Source organism: Rhamphochromis longiceps, linkage group LG18 (genome assembly GCF_057381845.1).
Source record: "Rhamphochromis longiceps isolate RC_006_pf linkage group LG18, R_longiceps_female_GT1.1, whole genome shotgun sequence".
NCBI classification, from domain to species: domain Eukaryota; kingdom Metazoa; phylum Chordata; class Actinopteri; order Cichliformes; family Cichlidae; genus Rhamphochromis; species Rhamphochromis longiceps.
The window spans coordinates 2,037,101-2,062,526 of NC_140574.1; the positions used below are offsets into that span (position 1 = coordinate 2,037,101).

Genomic DNA, 25,426 nt, shown 5'->3' on the forward strand with positions numbered 1-25,426 from the left:
TCCACAGCCAATGTTCCATCTGTACAACAAGGTTTAAATCAACAGGAGAAACTAGCTGATGTTCAACATTCAGTCTGAGAATTGTTCTCTTCACAGCAGCACTTATTATTGACACAATGGTTGAACACAGTGCAGAAGGAGAGCCCCGCCTACTGGATGATGTCGCCCCCAGTGGAGCTGAGCAGTGTGCAGAAGTGTGTTTTTGTACACAGTTTTGGTGTTTCCTGTCACTGTGGGCGTCGCAGCAGACTCTCACTGCAGCAGATCAGATCTGAAGAGCCATTCATCTTTGGTCGTCAGCATCTTCTGGCTGTTCTTTTGTTCTACTTCATGTTCCCGGGCGTAAGATGAGGAACTCACATAGTTTTCATGGATATTTCAAGCCGTACTGACATTAGCAGCTTCCACAACAGTCATTTGTATTTCGTGTATGCTGTGTTGTGAAAACCTCTAAAGAGTAAATAAAGATACCAGTCTCTTCAGGTGAACAGAAAGCTTCATCTGCATTACTCAGGAGGGTTTGTCTTTTCTCCGACACTGTGAACAAGATTTTCTCTTAATGAATTACCTGGTTAAATAGTCACTGCACCATCTTGTGGTAGAAAAGTGGTATTGCATAGTAAAGTGTTGCCTGATGTCAGTTAATCTCTTTTTAAGTGACAGCATGAAATTGTTTTGCGTTCTGTTGATAGCTCACTTTATCTTTTTTAAAAACACTGAAATCTTAAAACAGGTACATTTGAATGTTTTTGCCAATTTTTTTCAATATTTTATTTTAATTTTTCCAGCATAGAAACCCATCAACAAACAAATACAGCTCAAGTGCTGAGATAATAGGACAAGAAATAGCACAATAATAATCAATAGAGAAGGACAAAAAAAAAGAGAGATTAGAAACTACAAGTATCCATAATCTGGAACGTGCACAGTCAAAAACTGCAATTTCTGGATTGGGTGAGATGGAGATCCCGTAAGCTTTAGAGTACCAATCAAATATTTAGGACCAGAAGTTGGTCAATGCCTGGAAGCGTGAGCCAATGTGCTCTCTGATACTTTACATCTGTCACATATGGGGAAGTTGAAGGATAAATTTTGTGTAGAACCTTGGAGTAATGTAGCCGATGGACAATTTTAAATTGTATTAACTGATGTCTGCTGTTAACAGAGCAGGAATGAATCTTTGATAAGCATTTGTCCCACATTGATTCTGATATTTCTATAACCAATTCCTCCCTCCAAGCGTCTCTTATCCTCGTAGTCTGCACTTCAATGCTGTCATCAAACAAATGTACAATAGTGTAAATCAAACGATTGGAGTAAGGAGGGCTCAGGAGCACATTAAAAAATGTTCATGTGGAACATCTTGGTAATTCTTCATATTGGATTGCATAAAATGCCTGATTTGTAGGTAACGGTAAAAATGTGAAGGCGGTAAATTGAACTTTTGCTTAAGCTGATTAAATGATGCAAATTTTCCATCTATATAAAGATCTTTGAATTTGATTCAGCCCTTCTCCTTCCAAACATAGCAGGATTCATCATCCCAAGGAGGAAATGAAAACATACCCCAGCCCTTCCCCCCAAAACGCGTCCCCCAGAACCTGACGCATAACATCCCCTCTTCACTTCGAAGGGAGCTGCCGGGCAACTGGCAAGATATCTTCACACCCACCACTCAGAATAAAAACATAAAAGTGCTGTGTATTACCACCACCATGTAACGGGAAAAGCAAACATTCGCTGAGAAAATGTTACACCAGTAAGGATGTCTCATCTGAAGTTGTTGGTATAATGTTGTACTTGAAAGTCCAAAGCCAGTTCTCAGCATGGTGTCTTTTAAGGCTGCAGGCCCTGAATTGGGATACAGCCCACACTTCAAATTTGGGGAAATGAACTGCACATTTGTCGACCGCATTTGGAGTACACTTCGAATTGGGACACCCTTCGTCGCGTCGCTGTGACGTAATCGGTCTACAAATGCGTACTACAAAGCGTGCGGTCGCTGAATTGGGACACAGCCAATGTCTCGAAGCAGACAGTCCAACAGACACTGCACACTGCTGGGTTCCAAGGATGCAGATCAAGGAGGACGCCACTTCTTCAGATACGACACACGATTCAGATAAGGCGTCTGGACAAAGAAAGGAGAAGCTTTCATCCCAAAGAACACCATCCCCACTGTCAAACATGGTGGTGGGAACCTGATGCTATGGAGGTGTTATTCAGAAAATGGACCAGGGAACCTAATCACAGTAAACGGCACCATGAAAAAAAAAGAGCAATACATGAAGATTCTCAACAACATCAGGCAGTCTGCAGAGAAACAGCACAACACTGACCCAAAACACACAGCAAACGTGGTGAAGAAATGGTTAGCAGACAAAAACATTAATGCTTTGGAGTGGCCCAGCCAGAGTCCTGACTTGAATCCAGCTGAGAATCTGTGGAGGGAGCTAAAGATCAGGGTGATGGCAACAAGACGCTCCAGCCTGAAAGATTTGGAGCTCATTGCTAAAGATGAACGGGCAAAAACACCTGTGGAGACAAGCTGGTCGGCAATTATAGGAAGCGTTTGATTGCTGTAATAGCCAATAAAGGCTTTTCTATAGAATAGTGAGAAGGGTATGAATAATTCTGGACATGACACTTTTTGCTCAAATGTAAATAAAAGCTGAGAAATATTTTTTCCCACAGTGATGCCTCTTGTACGTCATCTTATCTTTTGGGAGATGCCTGTGTCACGAAAAACAAAACAAAACTTGCTGGTTGAATAAAAGTAACTAAATCAAAATTTGCCAGGAGTATGAATAATTACACTGTTTGAAGGGGCAGCATCTCCTAAAGCCACCCGATTCTCGTCCACTGCGACGTTTTTGATATAGGCTCCAAACCTCTCTGATCACTGCCAGCTTACCTTGTTGTCGACAGCCTGGTCTTTACCTCCGACTTTACTCTGTATCCCGTAAACTGTTGGTGAATGACTTTCTGTGCACAACACCAAAAATCAAAAGACTCACATGTGCTTTGGTTTCTTTCAGGCTTATCTCGTTGCAGTTGTCTCTGTAAATCTGCTTTCCCTTCAAGCTGGTTTTTACGTGTCCCACATCCTTGATACTTTTGTCTGTGGTCATTCTGATGAGACTTTCAGCTGAAAGCTTAACTTTTAAGTGGGGAGAAGTTCCCACTCTGTGACAGCACCATCACCGTGGTCATTCTCTTCTCACTGAATTTCTCCTCATCATTTCTTGGTCTGGATGATATTTCGTGCCATTTTCAGCTTCTAACACTTCCTCACTTTGTATTTCCTGGCCTCTCGCCTCCTCACCACTCACTCGACCAGCCACGGTGCTGCCACACAGTGATCTGTGAGCAAGGCCTCAAAAACATCTGTCACAGCTGTCTGTGAGAACGACCAACACAGTTGTTCCCAAGCAAAAGAGGCTCTATTGCCAAATGTTCCTATGGTGGTTGCCAGGAAACCCAAACGATGTGTGTTGCTATGTCCATCTGAGAAACGGGGATGTACCTGAACTCATTTACACTAACTGGTGTCTGCTCCATTCATTTGTAATGACCGGTCATCTTTGACTAGGAACACCAAGATTGTACGAATGTTGGATAAAAACACACAAAATTGTATGTAGACTAAAACATTTTGTGTGTTGAAGTCCTCTTTGTGGACAAAGACATGGAAGCTCAGATCAATTTAAACAGACATTCTTTAGACGTCTTGATGCTCATGCGACATTTCTTTTAGAGATAAAATGTTTAAATCTGTCAAATTTGAACACGAGGGTTGACCCCGTCTCCACACCCAGCTCCTGAACCGATTCTGGACTGAAACGACGCTAACGGCCTGATTTAAAGGTTGGTGGTCAACACACAGAAAACTGGACCCAGCATTAAAGGAGAACATAGTTGGTTTTTATTTAAAGTCTGATTCAATCTTTTCTGAAAGTCTACAGAGAGACAGAAACACAAAAAGCCTTAAAGTAAAGCTCAGATCTCAAACGTGACTACAAATCTGCTGTCAGAGCACAAACCGACGAGGACCCGCCGCCCTGAAGCCTCCCAAACATCTCCGAGTGGAATGTCATCGACGATCCAAGTACATCAAGTAACTCATATGAGAGTCAGCAGAGATCTACGTGGTGAGCTTCTGACACGAAAACAAAGAGGATCTTCTCCTTGACACTTCTGGTCGAATTCGCCCTCACGTTCAGGAATATTTTATCTTTATTATTGTTCAAATACACTTTGTAAATGCAACATGAAAAGCACAATCACACAGAGAACAGACACGTCTCTCTGAAGTCCGCTTTCGTAAAATGCCCCACCAGGAAAATAAAAACAGGCTTTCATTTCTTCCTCCTCAGAACTTTATTTTCTAAACATGGAAAACTGTTTCCTGTCGGTTCAAACTGTCAAATCCTGCTCAAGCCTGGCATCCTGATTAGCCAGCTGTCGCTCTAAAATAATGACAGCGTGACGCCACAGATGCCCCCAGATCCAGCATCAGCCGTTCCCACCGCATGAACCTTCCCGGGAACTCGTTTAGACCTAAAAATCTACTTAAAGATGGACGAGGATCGAGTTTGGCTTGTTGTTTTAAAGCGGTTAAATACGACGGCAAAAATATAAAAACAAGACACCTGCAGTCTAACCTCTGCCTGCGTCATTTAATGAAGGGCGAGCCACAGTAACGAAGCGAATAACATCCAGCAGGTCATCATTACCCGGGCTGGGGGAAGGGTTTGAGTTCAGTGCCTCAGTTTGGAAATTAGTATTTATCTTTTTAAACGGCAAATATAGAAACACAAGTGTGCTGATGATACCACACTGAACACTTTATTGTTAGTGGCTGATAAAAACTGAGCCGTGAACTTTGTTCAGCTCCTAACGTGATGCGTTTACATCAGATCCTGAGTTTTCCCACAACGTGATCACAAAGTCGAAGCAAACACAGGCCAGCCGATTCTTGAGGGCAGCTTGAGCTCAATGGTTCAACTTCACTGTAGCTCAGAGGTCACAGGACAGAAAAACGTTTCAGTATTCATGAGGAGAAACTGTTTGGTGTCATGGCAACGTTAAATCTGTTTAGGATCCTGCTGCTCACACATAAACATTCCCGTCGTCCGAGCACAGAAAACCGTGACGTCAAAGGTGGCGTACGAGACTTCATTTGAAAGAACATTTTCACGTTTACGCGCAGCCCTGAAACCTGGTCACTGGCGGCCTGAACGATGTTTCAGAGGACAGTTAATGAGCTATCCTGTTTTTCCGTCAGTTTGGAACCTCGTGACTTTTTGGATAAACTAAACAAAACGGTGAAACCTATTTGGGGCTAAATCCTTAGGTTATGAAACAAAGCACACAGACTGCAGATCCAAAGTTTCACGCGGACTCTGTGATGGTTTTTCTTTTCCACAGGTCCGACCCGCCCCCCCGCACTCCTCTGAAAAGTGAAACCTGCAGTAAAGACCTTAATAATTACATGTTTTCAATAAACTGCACTGCTGATTAATAGACAAGTGAAATACTGACGTTGGTGTTTGGAGCTAAAGTGTTTAAAGCAGACTTTGTTTCCCTGCAGAGCTGCTCGTGATCTGCTCTCAATTATTCAAAGATTTGCTTTCGCAAGGTTTCAGTACTTCTTTCCACTGAAGCGAAAACTATTTTAAAAAGATATCTGCTCTGGTTTTACTGGCGTGAGATCAAACTGGGCTGCAGGTGAACCTTCTTCTTTCAAATGAAGCGAAAGCAACAAGAAGTCCGTTCATCAGCGAGTTAGACGTTTTACATTTTTTCTGAACGACGTTGCAGGTTTGTTAGAAAAAAATCAAATGAATCTTTAAACCCTTAAAGAACGAAAGGAGAGCAGCAACGGCGAAGGACCATGAGAGCGCCGCCCTTTTTCTGTCAGTCACAGGAAGCTGAGCCGCTCTTACAGGATTGGTTAGAAGCAGCAGGAAACGAAACACTGAAGGAATTTTTAGTCGTCACAAATGATTCACTGATTAAATAAAGAAAATAGATTCTTCATTAAAATAATTTCTTAATTGCTTCATATTTCACTCTGCCTGTGCTGAGCGAGTTACTCAGCGTGTCCTCACCTCCTCACCACCTTCTGCATGTTTTTACTTTTATGTCATTAAACTAAATATTTCTGTATTTTACAGCAAACCGGGAAATATTTTTGGCCTACTGGAACCTGCAGATTAACCAGTAATCAAATACACTTTTTTAGCTGTTATTTCTTGGTAGCTTTTGAGTCTGGTTAGGGTGGCTTTACACTGAAGGGGGCGGGGCTTCACTCACAGGTTCAATAAAAGCAGAGCTACAGGGTCTCCAGACGCTCCGTTCCATAATAATAATAAAAAAACAAATTTGCTGCACAGCCTCGAGCTGCAGTCGTGCTTCTCCAAGAAAGGATAATAGAAAACGTTCTGGGCGAGCTGCATAAAACCAGTGAAGAAGAACGGCAACAAAAACAAACAGTAAATGCAGGTAAGCAAGCAGGGTTACATATTTCCATTTTTTCTTCATTACGTAAAGAAATAACAGGAAGAAGAGGTCAGAGAGGAAGAGAACCCCGAAAATATCCAAGCAGGAAGCTAATAGACATACCTGTATCACCCAGAGGGCGCAAAGCTAAAACGGCTACGAACAAATCACAAAGTACATTTTCTATTTTTTGTGTTTTTTTGTTAATAACTGCAATCTCTTGAAGCTAACAGTGACACTATCCCTACGGTCGACAGGGTGTTTATGATCTTTCCTCAGTCTTTCCTGCGATGTTCATCGTGAAGCCACCCCGTCGTCGGGCACCGACACAAGCGGGCGCTCAGCCCGGGAGGCGTTACACCCGGCTTCACAACGTCCAGTCCTGATTCTCACGGCTAAGACACAAGTCCAACTATGGCAATATATATTCACGTATATATTTATATAGCTGAAAACTTTCCTTCCTTCCTTTCTTCCTTCCTCCCTCCTCAGTAATGAAAATGAATGGAGATCAGAAAGTCCAGTCTTGTTTTGACCCCCCCGTGCATCACCTGGCCTCCCCCCAAACCCGACAACCACATCATTCTGGCTCTCGAACGGCCCCGCTTCAGTCTACAGCGGCGGCGGAGATGCTAAAAACCGGCTCTCCATCGGGACCGAGCAGACGTCCAGGAGGTCGTTCTTTTTTCCGTTTTAATTTTTTTTTTATCTTTTTCCAAAGAAAGAAGAAGAAGTTCTTCCAGATGACGAGTTCGTGGAGATGTGGCGTCTGTCCATAACGGGGGGGCAGTGATGTGAAGGGGGGGTGGTTCCTCAATGTTCAGATTTCCACCGGTTGAATGAAACCCGGCGGTGGCGTGGTGCGTGGCACCGCGGTCGAAGAGATCCCGCGCCCTCCGATCCAGGAGGGGCGTCACCGCTCCTTGACAGCCGAGGGGGGTGGGGGTGGTGATTCAGCCTCGTCGGGGGGTCGTGTTGCCTCCCCAGCCTCCACCGTTTCTCGCCGGTTTAATTTGAGTTGGAGCTTGTTTTCGTCAAACATCTGTGGTTTTTTTCCCCTCCGTTTCTCCTGGTGGTGGTTTGTTGACGTCCGGACACAAAGCGCCGCCTCGCGCTGCCGTTCAGTGAGGCGGGTTCATGGCGCCGTGACCTCGCTGCTGCTTCTGCTTCTGCTGCAGGAGGAGCTGCTCCAGCGCCGAAGGGCCCGGCTGCATCATGGAGCTCGACCAGATGGACTGTGGGGGAAGGCAGAGGGTTAGCGTGAGGCTAAATCCAGCAGAGGTCGCACAAGGGAGAAAACATCAGCGAGTCAGACGATAAACACGACTCATTTCTTCTCAGGCGTCTGAACTTGTGGGCCTGGTGTTACCTTGAGGCTGTCAAGCAGCACGGTGGAGGACGACTCCTCCATTGGAGAGTCCTGATTGGTCCAGGAGCTGCCCGTCGATCCAGCCTGGTGCCAGCTGCTGTCTGATGCAGAGGAGGCCGTGGTTGGCAGGTAGTCCAGACCGAATCCGCCGACTGCTCCTGAAACACAACGAGCACACGTGAGGCCCTTCTGTCACGTGACCTTTACTGGCTGTTTATTGGCCCACAGTGTTCGCTTCTTGATCAGCTGCTCCTCTGATAAAAGACTTTTGTTTTGAAAAAGTTAAACTGAACCAAACATGGTCAAAATCTAAAGGATCACAGACATCAAACGGCTCCGTTAGCAAGAGCATTTTCCAGGCTCACCACTCTTGCTGGCCTTCCAGCAGTCCATTCCCCTGCGGTCCCGGTTGTCCGGAGTCCCGATGGGCCCAAAGTTGGAGAAAGGCATGGCTCCGTGGTTGTGGGTTGGAGGGGAAGACGGCAGGCTGCTGGGATTGGACGAGTGAGGAGACTGGCTGGCTGGCGTAGAGTGATCTGCCAATCAGAGCACAGTTTCCATTAGCCGCACGTTCCGCCCAGCACGAATGAATATTAATCACATCTCTGTGACGTACCTGAGCTGGCGGGGAGAGAAGGGGACCACGGGGTGCCCTCAAACAGCGTGTAGAGGGACGTCTCCTGGTGCACCATGGGAGCGTCGGGCTTGGAGCTGGGCGGCAGGTTTTTACCGTAGGCCTGACTGAAGATGCTGTTCTGGTTGTACTCCTGCACACAAACACAAGCTGCCGTCAGCCTCGTATTTATCATTATTATGAAGGAAGACTTCAGTGACATCATCTATTGCTAACAAGCTGAGCAAACCACGAGTATTCAAATGTTCACATTTACCATCCGTGAACCGATGCTGTCATTTATTGCCTGCAAACTCTTTGTGTTTGTTCCTCACTGTGGTCGTACCTGCCACTCTCACTTATTTCATTTGACTATTAATCCATCCTATTCACTAAAGCAAAGTCACGCAGTCAACATCATCATTCTTCTCAGGCTGATGGTCTTAAAAACTAAACTCTGCGCAAATATCGAGTCTCACAAGAATGTGTGATGGTGTGTGTTTGCATTAAATAGAGCTGGAGAGGTCAGCAGGACCGAGGCCAAGGCTCTGACCTGCATGGGGAAGCCGGGTATGGGCAGCAGAGAGGACGACTGGCTGATGACCTCGGGGCCGCTGTCCACTCGGGTCTGGTTTGGCAGCTGGAGAGAGAGAAGATGATGACTGACCTCAGATCAGTGCAGGAGTGAGTCATGAAGCTGTTCCACAGTAAAAGCCCCGGGGAGGAGTTTTATTGTGAAGCAGCTGCATCACACATCAAGTAAATCTTTGTGATGTGCAGCTGGTGGTTTCTGAGGTTTCCAAACTGGATCCTTGAAAGTCATTGCAGGAATTTAAATGCGTCGGTAATCAATCACTCAAATCTTAAACACAGCTCTCCTAACTCAAGCCTCACATTTGGAAACCCAAATCAGTTTCAATTGATTTGTTTCCGAAAAAAGGATCCATAATATTTCAGTCTCCAGCTGTTTCCCCGTGTTTCTCTTAAAGTTTGAAAACATACAGCATGCGATTACTGAAGCCGCCTCATCCCAGAAAAATCCCCTCCACTGTTAGCTCTCTAATTCTGTCACAAACAAGGCCAGGTCAGCGTAACAAAGACTGAGAATACTTTTAATTAATAAATTCAAGCTGTGCTTCAAAACATTGAACATCTTAGAAGTAAATCAATGAGACTATGAGGTATGTTTCAGTTTGACCTCTAAAGTCCAATCCCAACATAAACTTGGCTGATCTCTCGTTGTAGATCACCGTCGTGCACCTCAGAGCAGTTTTCAGCTTGGATGAGTTTTACGGCTTTGGGAGGAAGTTCTGTCCTGGTGTATCTGAGCTTCAGTGAGGAGCGCTACAGCTCCGACAACACCATCCTTAAACTTGATTTTCATTTTGAGAAGGGCGGAGTTAACCCTGCACTCTGAGCCGCAGGCGTCAGTTTGACCCTTGGTTCCCTCAGATAGCTCTGACATTAAACTACAAGTAAAAACTGGCACCGTGGAAGACGACTTCAAGGTGCACAACCCCATAAAAGTCAAAGGATGAACACGGCTGGACTTTGCGGCTAAAAACAGTTCGGCTGTAGTTTTTTTTAGTTGAAGCTTTTATAAGCAAGAAGAGGGTGAGTCTGTGATTAAAACACGACTTCCTGGGAGCGATCTAAACATAGCAGCTGAGCTGGAAGGTGTCTAGATACACCTGAGAGGGTGACCTCTGCTGGGAGATCAGCCAAATTCATATCAGGTAAGGTCTATCAAAGGATGATGCTTGCATGCTGGGATGAACTCCTTTGTCCCTCTAAATGTGAGGATTCTGCAGATTGTGACAATAACTCTAACATCTGGAAATGTGAGCAGCTCTGGTGAGCAGAGGGTGGCTTCAGACTAGATGCAGGGAAGTCAGGGTTTAAGGATGGGGAAGAGTGCTGGGTGAGGAAGACAGGGCTACATACAAATATATTTGGTCCAGGAGCAGTGCTAAGAGGGCCAGCCAAGGCCTGGAAGAAATCAGGAGGCTTAGTAAAGACGAGCTCCTCCTCCTCCTCAAAATCTGCTAGAGTTTTTAACAGGTCAGGAGGTAGAAGAGGCGAGCTCTTGTTGTCCTAGTGAGAGATGAAGCAAGAAGAGGAAGAACAGAAAGAAGAAAGAAAATGAGAGGGGGAAATGTAAAGAACAGAAAACGAAAGAAGGCAAGCCAGTAAGACCGAGGTGGAGAAAAGGGAAGTTACGCTGAAGGCTACCAAAGCTTGCAAGCTGACAGAGAAAAAAGAAAAATCATCACTAAACAAGTCCGAGCGTCTGCTCATGACCAGGTTTCTTTACACATGCGGAAAACTACCACAGAGTTTCTGATATCAGTATAGAGTGAGCTTCAAATTCATCAACCTTCTGTGAGAGGCAGAGGAAAAGAAGAAGTGTGGGTCCATTAAACTTTTCTAAAAACATTTTTATACTGGCAGGAAATTCTTTAAAAATCTAATTTAATCTCATTTAAACCCAGATTACCTGGAAAATGACTGATGTACATAGGGCAGGGCGATATGGCCAAAAATATATATCACGATATATATTTGAAAATTTGTGATAACGATATAATGTCTGCGAGACAAAATGCAACTCCACAACTTTACTAGTGCAAAAAAAACCATCCATTCCTTTTACTTAAACAAGCAGCTGTTTTTATGTGCATTAAGGCTTTATAAACATTTAACAGAGCAAATGCAAATTCCTTGCTGAAAGTTTAACCAAAAGGCATTTCCAGTAGAAATGGGCTGACATATCCTGAGCATAACCATGTATAATATCCACTGAAGTTAAAAAGAGGTGCTTTGCAGCATTAAACTGCAGTGTGCAGTACGCATTTTTCGGACCATAAGGTGCACGGGATTATAAGGCACATTAAGCGAAACAAAGCAGTCAGATAAATCAAACTTTATTAAACTCATTCTTCTTGCTTCCTCCACTTCTGTACCATTGATTCATTAATGTTGAATTCTCTGGCAGCTGCTCTATTCCCATGTTGCTGCAGTATATTAATGACTAACCTCGTATTGTGGATGGATTAGCTCAGTTGTTCTCCTGACTGAAGTTTGGTCCGTTTACAGCATCCTGCCATGCGATTGCATTTGTCTCTAACTATCAGGAACCATCACGTTAACTTTTATCGAGTGGGAAAGTGTTAGTGTTCGTCCTCCAGCTTCACTGTTTATGTTATGCTAACATAGCTGTGTCGCTAGCCACCACGTAGCACATCATTATATACCAGCTAGCCCAACTTCAGTAACCCTACAAACGTCACTGCTGTTTAGTTTCCTGTCTTCATTTATGTTGGAAGTGATAGCAGAGGTGTACGTTTGAATTTTTTCAGAAATCTCTCAGTCAGAACATGCTATATCATGCTTAGGTAACTAGCGAAACTAGCGAGCTAACTTCCGCTAGCTTCCTGCTAACTTCTAACTCCGTTAAATGTAATAAATTTTGTTTTCATGGATGCCTGGAAGTTAAACGTCATAGTTACACCTGGTAAAGCAGCAATGCTGATCGTTTTATTAAAGATGAAAGAATTTAGACAATTTTAAACTCTCAGTGATGTTCGTTTGACTTCGGGACTTTAAAGGATGGAGTTTAGGACCCAGATTACTCCCAGATTTACAAGCACCTTGGTCCAACAAATACGGCAATAACGATGGCCGCTTGCATGTTGTACAAAGAAAAAAAGTGCTTTGTTGTGTATCTGACGGACAAACACCAAACCAGTTAAGTTGCACCATTTTTACAAAACAATCCTGGCTCATCCGTTTCACTCAACAATCTACTTTCCCCGTTCACATTCTCCGTTACCGTGCGTTCTCCGTGCTTTTTCGGCACTGCGCATGCGCGTTTTACCCATATTCTATCTCGATATGTCATTTTCTTATCGTTGCCTAGCGTTGTACCAGTATTACCGTGAATGGTATAATATGGCCCAGCCCTAGATGTACATATAAGCCAATCAAATTTCTCCATTTACTTTGTAATGTGTAGCTATGGAGAAGGCATGTTTTATTGAAACACACCGACACAAGTAATCACGCCTCTCTTTTCCTTCTTGAGGAATTAATGCGATACTTAAATATTATGTGCGATATATAAATAATATTTAAATAGTACAAACGTGACTTTTGGCAAATTTTAACAGCCTGAATCAGGAGAAACGATTACTGCAACAACAGTTACACCCAAGTTTAGATTTAGATTTTAGTTCATCTAAAAAATAAATAAATAAAAAACCAAAGTTAAAAGAAAGAAAAAAAAAAAAGCAGGAAAATAAAGAAAAAGAAGCAGAAAAAGCAAAAAGCAGCAAAACAAACTCCTCCCTCTGCGTCTGCTGACAGCAGCTCACCTCAAACGGGGGTCCCCGGGGCCCATCCTGCTCTGAGCAGATACCCCCCGGCGATGGCCTCTTCATTCTGTCGGCCAGCACAGCCAGGCTGTCCCCGATCCTGTAAGACGAGTCCCAGTAGAAGTCCTGTAACTTCACGTCGGGGTACTTCATCTTCTTGTCCATGCTGGAGACCTGAGCCGACGACTGCAGCTGGTGCTCGTACATCTTCAGAGGATCCTGAGCTGCCATGTAGAAGGCCTGCTGCTGCTGCTTCTGCTGCTGCTTGATGGGCATCTGCATGGGAGACACCTTCTGCAGGGCCGCCTGGGCCTGGTTCCACATGTGACTCGACTGCTCCTGGACCTGCATGTACTGCTCAGGGCGGGAACACAACGAGAAGGAAACATCAGTCACTGCGTGGACAGTTCAAATCTGAGGCGCTCACACTCAGATTTCCATGTTTTTGATATTTTGAGACCTGAAACCAAGTTACATTTAATGGATGTAAAGAGAGTAAAACACGCTGAGGTAAACAATGAGCTGCCTCAGTGTGAGAGCCTGGGAGGGGTCAGCACAGAGACAGAGGAGAAACGAGGCACGCTGGTTGTGCTCAAGTTCATTAGCGATGCTCACTATAAAAGCTGTGAGCAGGAAAGAGGCACTCTGAGCATAAACATCACATTTCACTAAAAAAATGGAAAAAGAAGTGTTTCAGCCGCGAGTCTTTCAAACAGGAATCAGTTTAGGAGCCGAGTTAATCGCTCTTTCAGCTGATGACTGTATGAAGGTAGTGACAGTCATGTGACCTGACCTGCTGCAGTCCTGGGTGGTGAGGTGGACTCTTTCCCATCCCAACCTGCTGGACTGGTTTGGTGGGTGACTGCTGCTGACTCATCGTCAGCTGGACTGACTGCTGCAAGGCCTGCTGGGAGGGAGTCTGAGTCTGGCCCTGCTGAGCCTGGGACGGGCCGTGTCCCGAGGATCCCGGCCCCTGACCGGGCCCCGGGCCCGAGGGCCTCTGCTGACTGTAGGGAATGTGAGACTGCTTCCCAGCTTGGACCTGGGTGCCCGCCTGGGTGTGGACAGGCTGCTGGAGGAAAGGCCCTGGGACGGACACACCGGTGGAGAAGGTGAAGCCCGGATTCACCTGGAGTCCAGGGAAGGCCACGGGAGAAGGGATCACATAGGCTGAGGGAGGGAAACCTGCAGAGGAAGCGATCGGGATCAGAGTTTGGAGCCACAGAGACAACAGAGATGAAGCTCACGGAGAGGCGTATTCGTTTAAGATGAGGTCAGCAGACCCACAGTTTGGTCTGAAGTTCAACAACAAAAAAAGTTTGGACGAGCTCAGTGGTTCAAATCCAGGCTGAGCCCCTCTGTGTGAAGTCTGCAGATTCTGCATGTGGCTGTGCACGTTTTAGACAGAAGCTCTGGTCTTTCCCACCATTGAACATGCAAAAATCGCCCTAATGGTGCCTCTGGGACCAGTTCAAATTTAAAGTTTAAATTTAAAGAAAAAGGTCCAAACGTACCGGGTCTGCTGGGCAGAGGCGGGAAGGCTCCTGGATGATGGATTGGGATGAACTGGGATGAGCAGGTGGTTTGAGTCTGAGTGACAGGAGTCTTCTTAGCCTCAGACACCGGAGTCTTCCTCAGCTCTGTCTGTGCCTTCACCTGAGCGAAAGGAAACGCATCATCACGCCGGCTCAAACCTGCAGCTTCGTCAGTGAAAATATTTCAGCGTCTCTACCTGTTTTCCAGCATCGGCCGTTTTCTCATGGACGCTCTTCTTCAGCTCGCTCTTCCTCTTACCGTCCCTCTTCAGCTCTGTTTTCCCAGCGGCCCCGTTGCCTTTGGAGAAGTCTCGGCGCTCCTTGCCACCATCTTTCTGATGGTGGTTCCTTGTGGGGTCACGGCTCTGCTCTCTGGGTTTGATGTTCTCTTTGAAGGTGACCACTGGACGGTCGCTGCTGTCGGGCCACGAGCTCTGAGTCTTCCCCACCGAAAGCACGGACTTCAGGCCGGAATTCCCGCCGTCGTTGGCCGTCTGCTCGCCATTCAACGACTCCTGCAGCACGGGTACCTCCTTTTCCTGCGGCTCCTCAATGGCCTCTTCTGGAATGTCAGTCATGAAGATGAGGAGGCCATCCTCGCTCACTCTGCACTGGATCAGTCTGCAAAGGGGAAACAGCCATGACACACCAGTCCGTACACAGCACGACGTCACAGAGCGGAGTAACACTCACCCCGGCTGGCTGTCAGCCACCCATTTGCCCAGGCTGATGAGTCGCTGGTGTCGGGCATGCACCGGCAGGCCGTCCCGGTCCACCAGGATGCCCTGATGTCCTTTGGTGAAGTCCAGACACCTGAAACACAAACACACATCAGAACATCTGCGCTGACCAAACACTTTAAACAATCACCAAGAGAGGGAGGCGAGTCGTCACCTCAGAGCAGGACGGAGAGCCAAGAAACCCTGCAGCTCAAACTCCTCAGGCAGGGGTGTGACTGTGGAGAAAACAAACATCCTAGAATCAAGAATGAACTTTGTAAAAAAAATTAACCAACGAGTTCGATTAAAAGTTAAAAAACAAATGTTTTGGTTTATTCAGACAGGATTTAAACTGTGAGGGTCGCAGGTTAAACTGCTGCAGTGCTAACAGTGACCGAAGGGACTTCACTTCCTGTGAACCTCTTTGTATCAAAACTGGCTGAAAATGCAGCAGATGCACAACAGGGGGCGCCTGTGAACTAGCTCACTGTTAACAAGCAAAGGACTTCCCCCCCCCATTCGCCCATAAAACGCCAGCATTCTGCTAATGCACGCCGACTAAAGATTTAGAACAGGACGCCGTCCCATGATGGCGCCCGTTTGCTGGTTTTGATGGCTGAAGGTGATGCCGTCTGGAAGCAGCACATCTGGAGGATGCTGTAAAGCGGCTTGTGGATCTTTGATGTTTCCTAATACTTCCCTAAAATTTGAGGAAAGATTCCAGATTCAAAATAATTACTCCAAGAAACGTACAGAGTAGCAGTCATGGAGTCATTATAAGAGGATTTATTCTGTGAACACAGCCTTTTGTTTTATTGTCAACTTTAACCTGGAGAATGAAACTGTAGTGAGATGAAAGCACGCTAGCAGCAGTTTTCCTGCTTTCTCAGTGATCTGTCACTTACTAAGGCGACGTTTGCGTATTTTACAGCGGTCGGTGTGAACAGGAATAACAGAACAGTCTGAGCTCGTCTGCTGTGTGTAAGAATCAAAACGTAACCTAAAGTTACAAAGTAGTTTCCAGGAAATTAGGAGCAATGTCCCACCTGAGGAGCAGGACAGGTCGTCCTCTTTGGGCTGGAAACTGTTGAGAATGGACACGAGCCAGGGCCAAACGCTGAGAGAGAGGAAGAGGATGCAGAGTTACAGCTTCAGTACAAAACTCTGCTGATTAAGAGAGAGAAAGTGGGCAGGACTTACTACTGCCGTTTAACAAGAGCGGCCTCGTGGAAGACGCTGGGCCTCAGTTTGAGCCAGTCCAGCGACACCTTGATGGCCGGCAGCGGGCACTCGCCCATGATCTCCTCCCCGCGGTTCTTGTTGAGCAGCACGCGGCTGCACATGACGCCCAGGAAGGACACTGAGGAGACAGTTTTGAGTTGTTGCAGGTTACACGTATGAGTCGCTGTACTTCTAATAAACGTAAAAGCCACCATATAAATCTGACATGAGTATCATTCAAACAAAGCAGGAGCCGTCCACGACTCCATCCATGTAATCGGCCATTAACAGTTTTCAGTTCTTACTGAAAAGGCCGAGGAGCTGGAACCAGCTGATCTGCTGCTCGCTGCTGTAGCTCTGCTCGCTGCCGTCAGCCGTCAGGTCTCTGAGGTGGTGCAGCTCAAACAGGTTAATGACGGTGATGTGGACGAGCTGCTGAGAGCTGAAGGCTTTCTGCAGGATCAGCCTCTGCACACGCAAACACACAGCAACACCCGTGTCATACAAACGGACTCGCACAGATTTGCACGTCGCGGTGCATCAAACAGCGTTTAGTTGTACCTGAAACTGCTCCTCCAGTTTCTCTCTCAGGCCGTCCAGCTTGTCCAGACTCTTACTCAGGTAGACGTGACCGTGAAACTTGATGAAGGCCTTGATGAAATCGGACACGCTCCACTTGGTTTTCACTTCATCGCGACTGCAGGACCACAGAAGGAGGATTTAACAGAGCGGAAATGAGACATCGTCACACTTCGAGACAGTTTAAAGAGTTTGGTTTTCCCTTTTCAGATGAAATCTTAGATCATTTCCTTTGACTCTACAGCGGGTGAAATAGTGTTTGTGCTGTGAGCTAGTACCTCTCCAGAGCCTTGGACAGCGCCTTCTGCAGGTTGGTGGAGGCTGCTGGGAAGGGGAACTTGACTGCAATGCTGCGGCAGTAATAGAAGATGGTGGTGAGGTGGTCTCCTTTAGAGGAGGCCAGGATGGCCAGCTGGTTGTAGGGCTGACCTGCAGGAGACACGGAGAGGCAGCACATGAGCAGGGAAGAACTACAAACATGGCTGCTTCTCGTCATTATGAATACCAAACACCAGAACACACATATCATTTCTTTAGATTATATTATTCAGTATCAGTGTTTTACAGCAGAGCTTTTAAATGTCAGTAATTCATCTTTAACATCAGCTGTCCCTCACATGTGACACTATTTACAAGAGGCAGAGTGGTAACTATAGCAACCCCAGCATAATTCAACCACATTTCTTTCTCAGTACTTGAAAGCTGCAAGAATTACGCGCGTATGACATTTAGATGAAACGACTCAGTGTTTGAATGTGTTTAGAGCTCAGCTGATAAAGGGACAGATTTCCAAAAACAGCAAAATCTAAAAGCCAGTTAAAGAAAACGTGCGGGGACTCACCGTTAGATGGAACCAGCTGAGCTGCGTGCCGGTAGTAGGACTCGGCCTGGCTGGTCTGGTTACGATATCGAGCTGAAAGACAAAGACAAAGAAAATAAGCTCTGAAAAACCAACATCAGGGCTGGTTTTTCAAATGAGCTTCCCGTTCGCCGCTCACGAACGGGAAGCTTTTCTCACCGATGTCTCCGAGATGGACGAGGCAGTGCTGGCAGATGTAGGAGCAGGAGCTGGGCTGAGGGGTGACGATGGCGCTGGTGTTGCTCTGCTTATTGCTGATGATGCCGAGCTGAGACGACTTCACGCGGCAGGGCAGGTCCACGTTGAACACGGTGCACAGCTCCTGCAGTAACTGGAACACGGCAGACACAGTGAGACGTCGTTTGAATGGTTTCTATCGGTGGTGATGTGGGGCTTTAACTCCATTCACTTTGTCTGTGTGTTAGCAGGATTACTCCAAACAAAAATCCTCCCAGAGGCGGAGCCTAGACCAGCTTAGAAATGACTGCAGGGATTATTTCTTTAGAGCAAAACTGGACATTTTTTCATAACTTCACAAACACAAGGTGAGCCTACCTGTGTGTAGAAGCCACTGGCAGCTTCCAGAAACAGCGACAGGTTGGCCTGGACCTCGCTGCGGTTGGGGTTGGCTCGGTTCTTGGCCTGGCTCTGAAGCGTGGTGATCTGGTTCTTGAAAGCATGATTCCACCTGCAGGCAGAGAGAAACCCACATCAGGACCCAGATGATTGGTAAAGGGATCCTGACTGGCCAATCAGCAGCACGTAGTCGGTTGACGTCACATTTTCGGATCAGCTCACAGCGCTTCGAACAAATACATCCTAAAAAGTACCAGCTCCTTCTGCCTGATGGAAAAGCCCACAAACTGAGTCGAGGGCTATATTACTGCCTTTTTATGTGAAACTGATCTTTGGTGTCAACACATCAAAAATTCTAAATATTCCGACAAACTTTTGGCTTCGTGAGAATTTCTGCAGTAACCAACAAGGAGCGACAGGCTTTCAACAACTTACTTCACAGACCCCAAATATTAAAAACAGTCTCCAGGTTCTCATATATCAGACATCTGTGTGTGTCTGGAAGCTGTGGCGATGTGTTTTATTGGTGGAGCTGAACTGGGGGCAGGAAATGACAGTTTAGCACGAAACACAATCGACACATCTGTCCATTATTACGACTGATGATCCACCCACAGCTGCAGGCGGAGACGTGACCTGTAGCTGCGATACATGAGTCAAAGCTTCACACACTGACTGCGCGCTGAATACATCAACACAGAGGGAACAAAGTGGACTCTGCAGATTCATGGATGTCGGACCTCCTCTGTCATCATGCTGTAACCATGGTGACACCATGCGGTCCAAAAGCTGAGCTCAGTTTGTCTTCAGTCACACATTTATTATCACCATTTAGCCACCAAATGTTGCATTAATGTTAAAGGATGTTAGAAACTGAGCACTGCAGCTGATTTGGTCTCCATCAGCTCCACCAGCGACTCTGAACCTGCCTGCTACGAAACACTAATAGTGAGCGACTCCCGTTCACACTTTTTGAACCAGGTTATTCTAGAAAGACTTTCTTGTAGTTTTTTTACTGATACCTGTAGATTATTGCTCGTTATTTCCCTTCACTCGTGTCCTTTTTCTCTGCAGTTACAGCAACACAGAAAAAATCCAAACTGGTCTAAATTAATTGAACTGAAATTGTTGGAGAAAATTATGTTGTGTGATGCAGAGCGGAGGAGGGGCGGCTTACAGGTCCTGCTCCACCTTCTTGTCCAGAGCATACTCCAGGTCTGTCACCAGCATCTTCTGGTAAAGGTCCTGCAGGGCCTGCCGGGACGTCCACACCTCTGCTGCCCCCAGCTTTGAATCTACACACACACACACACACACACACACACACACACACACACACACACACACACACACACACGGTTTAAGGACAGCACCAAAGCAAAGTGGTTCTGATGGAAATGTAAAAGACTAATCTGAGACTTTAACAGTGAAAACACAGGAAACTGCTTCAGTTCAAATGTGGTGGTTTATACGTTTGCTTGGGGAGAAAGGGGTGCTGGTTTGATTCCAGTCAGAGACACGAATCCACTTTACGTTGGGTCAGGAAGGGCATGCGACCTCACACTGCCAAATCAAACACAAGCTACCCCCTGGGAGAGCCCCTGTGACAAGGGAGCAGCTGAAAGTCCCTATAAATACTTGATACACTGTCTCTGAGACACAGGAGCTTATTTTCGAAACCGAGCAGAACCTTCTTGCGAGTGCTGATGACATTTGTGCAACTTTAAACTTCCTGTCACGGGCAGACGGGGGAGCCGTGCTGCGGTTGGGGCCGCAGCCCGGTTAGTCGATAACATCTCAGAAACAACAACTAGCAGCACGTGCTTTTGTACGTGACCACACAAAGGAGATGCTACAAGCACTAGAGGGCGAGCTGTCAAACATATGGCCTTGGGACCAGAACCATCCCACCAAACGGTCCAATCGGGACAAACCACTTTGGAAAGACTGTGACCAACTGGAAGCCAAGAATCCAAAAATACAACAAAGAAGATGTGTGGAGCAGTTCAGATCCTCTATGAGGCAACAATGGGACAACATTCCTTTCCCAAACATCCAGCAGCTGCTCTCCTCGGTTTCCAGCCGTTTATAGACTGTAGTTAAAAGCAGAGGGATGCTACGCAGTGGAAACAAGGCCCTGTCCCAACTTTAATTACACCTGCTGCTGCCCTCAAATTCAAAATGAGCTCATTTAAAGTTTTCTCACTTTAGAATTTGACAGCGTCACGTTTTTGGGATTTTATGCACCTGCAGGAGAGCAAAGCATCATATGTCACCTGATTTACACACAGTGAACGTCTGCCTGATTCTTCATTGTTTTTCTTCTTCACATTTTTATTTATTTGAATTCTTCTGTTTAATTTTTGTCATGCATGACATATGCATCTCTGTTGGACACGCCCCTCCCTGTAGCTGCCCGGTGGAGGACGTGTACATGGATGTATATGATTGGTGGAGTAGAAAACACAACACAACCAATCTGATCTAAAGTGTAACAGAGATGAGTATTAATGACTATTTACATTATCTGCACCCAAGAGCTAATTGTTTATACTAAATTCTGGCAAAAGTCACCTTGATGACAGCAGACACACAGTTTGAAGCCTTTATGACAAAAACAGCATCAATCCAAGAGTCTGAAATGTTAATAAACTCCAACCGTGATGGCGTCCAGCATCTCCGTGTTCCTGCGCCGACTGACAACAAAGAGATACCGACATGCCTCCAGATAAAAACATGCAAATGAACCATCATAACCGAGCTCGGGCTCACTGGAGGCAGCTCAGCTAGACAAACTGGAAGGTTTCCAGTCATCGTGAGAAGCCGCTGCTCTGCTTTAAAATCAGGCTGAGGCAGCAGGTCTAATGGATTCACTGGTCTGCTGTAAGACCAAACAACGACTTCAGCTTCAACCAAACTGGAAGTAACACGTCGTCTGTGTTGATTACAGCTGTGGTCTGGTAACAGATGATTTTCCTGGTGTCTGAGCCAAGACCTTCTCCTCCTTCCTTCTGATGATCGTTTTTTACAATTACAGATGACTCTCTGAAAGCTAATGTCGGATTTGTGTTTGTGTAGCTCTGTGGTTACACACTCACAGAGGGAACTGAAGCTACAGAGGCGTAGTTATGTGCAATCATTCAAAAAGCCAGCTTCAAGCCCGGCTGTGATGACCTGTGCTATGAAGGGAGAATACTAATTGGTTGACTGGTTTTGTCGGATAATGTCCTGACCACACGGACTGTGTACCTGCCGGCAACCAAAGCCTGCTCAACCCTGACTGAACCACAAACTAGAAATCACCTGGTGCCAAAAAACAGCACATTCTAGACATTTTTCTGTTTTACTTGTGGATCAAATGCTTATTAACCAGGAGCTGCATCTGTATTTGTCTGTTTTCTCTAACTCGTAATATTTAGCTGAGCTACAGCTTTACGTTGCTAAAACACTGATTTAGTTCTTTTTAGCATGAAGCCTGCAAGTGAGCCCCAGACCTCCAAGTCCCCCCAATAACAGCAGATTCCCAATGTGTGTGCAGGCTCCGCGTAATAATAACTGCAGAGCGACAGGAGCTCAGTCACACCATCAGCTGAGCTGGTCCAAAGAACTGAAACATTTCATCACATCAGCAAAATAAGGAACCAGCAGGGTTTGTTCTCCCTGAGGCGCTTCAAAGAAACGTTCACCTGCGCTCACGCTTTCATTTAAAGCTCGCGTCTCTGTTTCAGCTTACATACCTCACAGCTTTGTGATGCACATAAGTCTCTTAAACAGAAATCATCACTTTGAATCAATCTTTGAGTTTTAACTATCGTTCATCTAAAGTAAACTAAATAAGTGTGAATTAAATAAACCCTGGCGTCGTCGTTTACAGAGAAGTGAAAGGAAAGAAGTGACGAAGGGCTATCTGTCAGCGTCCACGTCGACCCGCTCGATACAGGCCGGTGAGTCAAAACTGCTGGAAGTCCGTCTGCTTCCCTTCACCTTGGTTTTAAAGCAGGTGCCTCACACACATCAGCAGCACTTTAACCAACAATTTTCATCCAATTTGCATTTTTCCATTTCATTGATGACAAAAAGAAAGTGCAGAGCCGCTCGTCTCAGCAAGCTACACACCACAGCGGGACGCTTTCAAAGTTAATGTCAGATATAAAAATATATATATATAGTTCAATAAAAAAAACCTGAATAAGCAACAATTTTTGTAGTTTCTGGAGGTTTCTGCTGTAACAGGAATTTACCAACTTTTTTAATTCTGCTTTCCAACTTTTAGTATTTTTCAAAGATGATTTAAGAAAACTTCTATTTATTTATTTATTAGCCCACACAAATGCCAAGAAAAACAAATAACAACGACTTGACATAACTGGAGAGAGCACAAATTACTGAGAGAAAAGCTGAAGGCTGAAGTTTCAGCTTGTTACATCTTCTCTTTTCACAGCGTACGGTCTAAATACCTTCATAACTCACCTTCTAAAACAAAGATTCACATCAAGACTTCTGCATAAATGACCTTTTAATTGTGTTGCCTTCCAGCTGTTTATGCACACTGAGTGTCTTAAAAAGCATCTATAAATAAAATGTATCATCAACATTATTATTCTTACTACACTTAATGCCTTTTAAACACACGAGTTACCCAGTGGGTGTCTGACCTGATGCCTGTATTGCGAGGCGGGTTTGGAGCTTACTGAGGTACCTGCAGGTTTAACCCTGAGTTTTGTTATGAAGGAGGTTCACATCTTACCAGGATACATCACCATGGCAACTTATGCTGCAGACCTGACCTGCTCTGGAGTAGATCATGTCTGAGATAAGAAACCAAGTGGTTTAAAATCCTTGCATACTGACCATTCAGATCCATGAAAACAACTTTACCATTCCTCAGAGCTCAGTGTGCAAACAGGAGGAGGAGCGGAAACTTTAAGGAAGTCTAAAGTTCAAATTCTCAGAAGAAGCTTGTTGACATTTATTATTAAAAAAAAAAAAACTGGCTATAAACGGGGAACCATTTACACTTTATTACCTCGTATCAGATTTGTAAGCAGACTGAGTCTATGTTTGAATTCTGTTTCATTTTCCTCTCAGAGCATTAAACACAACCAGCACTGCAAAGGAAACAATAAACCTGTCTCACACACATCTAAACATTCACTTTGTGGAGCAGCTGTAATCCGATCCTCCCGTGTCTTCATGTCTGTTAACTTGCACAGTCGACACTTTTGCAGGTTCTCTTTCCTGGCTTCAAATAAACTAAACTTTATTAACATCTTAAAAGCCAAGTCCACAAAACTTACAATCCTACAGAGGTTTCCTTTCACACATATGCTCATTCTGATGCCTTCAGAGTGAAATGTGTTTAATATCGTATGTGCATCTCATAGTTTCGTTTTCCCTTTCCATCGCTCTGCTCCCAGCAGATCTCTCCATGTTTCTGATTGGTCAGATGCTCTGACTCGTTTGTCTGAACGATGAAGGACTGACCCAGGCTGACTTATCAAGCTTTTAACCACCTCTCAACCTAACTGATGATCTCAGGTTCAATGAAGCCACATTAAGAAAAGTTATCCTCAGACTGCTGAACCTGCCTGAACTGCAGGCCTCCAGAGATGAGCAGGTGAAGGATGAACAGGTGTGTGAGTAAGCAGCGGTGGGGACTTACCTGTCATGTCAGCTTTCAGGGCCTCTGCCTGTCTGCTCGGATGTAAACAGAGAACAGGAGGTTAGAGGCGCGAACACACACAAACACACACAGAGCATGACAACCTGACAGCACCTGTCTCCAGTCATAACAAAGCCTCATACAGCACTTCCTTATTACTGACGATCCACAGATACTACGGAGGCTGCTCCGCCCGTTATCGCTTCATTAAAGCACTAACAGCTCAGATTAAACGTCGTCAGCACGGCACGGAACAGATATCGGGCTCAGCCTACTTCCTGGATACAAAAACTTAGCAATACAAATAGATTTTCGTTACAAACCCGCCCGCTGATTAACGACCACGCGCTGTTTATTAACACCTGTGCACGTAAACCATCGGCACAAACACTTAAACATGCTGATGAAGTAAAGCTGAAGGAGGCGGGTGTGTGAATAGATGCCCAGAGTTCATATGTGACAACCTCAGAAAGGAAATGCTAACATGACATACGCAGGTGGAAGCTAGCTAGCGGGCTAAAGCTAGCAACAACACAGTGGGAAACGTATGGCGGGTAAACGCTCATCTGGCCTTAAATTAGCACACCAAACATCACACCTGTGCGCAGCTGAATGTGATTTAAATAAATAATCCACATCTCAGACTAAAGGAGCGTGAGGCGGCGACATGCAGAGGCGCCGATTGTTTGTTGATGTATGAAGCTAACAGCTAACATTAGCTAAGGGGGTGGTCCCTGGAGCAGCTAGCTCCTGACATACTAAAAGCTGAGCCAAACAAGCCTCCTGTCGGGTCAAAACGTCCGGTTCTGACCGCTCCTGGGCCACCGAGCGACGGACAGAGCGCTCCGCGGTGAACTTACCGGAGGTACTGGGCGCAGAGGTTCATCCTGCCGGATCACCAGTCTCTCAGACAACGACTGGTCCCGATGCTAACGTTCCTCCCGGCGCCATATTGTTCCTGTCTGACCCACACAGGGCCGCTGAGGTGGAGGAGGGGGAGGGGGGGGCTGCTGTTAATAATTAGCCAATAATTAAAAATATATATAAATGTGTGATAATGTTATATCAAACCAGGCGAAGCATTTTAGTAATACGCATAACAAAATATATTTAATAAAAAAATCATAAATAAAAACCTGAAGTCAGCTGCAGATGTTGTCGTTGTCAGGTTAGAGTCTGGGTAAACAATACTGTACACAAACTGAAGTTCTTCATTTTTCTGCGACACCAGAAGTGGAAAAGCCCCGCAGCCGGTTATGATTTCAAACTGAAAGAAGTTTCCTGCAGATGAAAACACCGGGGGCAGAAGATGAGGACAGGAAGTGATCATCAGCAGACAGAGCAACATGAAGGAGAGACACTCTGGGTGTGAATGACATCTATGGATAATATAAGAATATTACCCTCATTCCTCGC

At 45.6% G+C, this 25,426-nt stretch overlaps 1 protein-coding gene across 2 annotated transcripts; it reads right to left on the bottom strand.

Annotated features, from left to right (window-relative positions):
- Positions 1-3,902: 3,902 nt before the first annotated feature.
- smg7 (SMG7 nonsense mediated mRNA decay factor) lies at positions 3,903-25,273 on the bottom strand. Of its 2 annotated transcripts, XM_085388813.1 has the most exons (24): positions 25,147-25,273; positions 24,871-24,990; positions 24,011-24,042; positions 19,526-19,643; positions 18,328-18,460; positions 17,932-18,103; positions 17,755-17,826; positions 17,192-17,342; positions 16,896-17,031; positions 16,640-16,802; positions 16,314-16,473; positions 16,160-16,230; positions 15,289-15,349; positions 15,088-15,207; positions 14,592-15,015; positions 14,374-14,515; positions 13,653-14,044; positions 12,860-13,213; positions 10,431-10,580; positions 9,040-9,126; positions 8,490-8,640; positions 8,239-8,409; positions 7,874-8,031; positions 3,903-7,739 (listed from the first exon to the last, which is right to left on the bottom strand). In XM_085388813.1, exons 2-24 carry the CDS (start codon positions 24,894-24,896, stop codon positions 7,626-7,628), a joined length of 3,558 nt encoding a protein of 1,185 aa, XP_085244939.1. In that variant the 5' UTR covers positions 24,897-24,990; positions 25,147-25,273; the 3' UTR covers positions 3,903-7,625. The 2 variants fall into 2 exon arrangements, with proteins under 2 accessions (XP_085244939.1, XP_085244938.1); XM_085388812.1 differs by lacking the exon at positions 10,431-10,580 and having other exon boundaries at positions 25,147-25,269.
- Between the last annotated feature and the right edge of the window lie 153 nt (positions 25,274-25,426).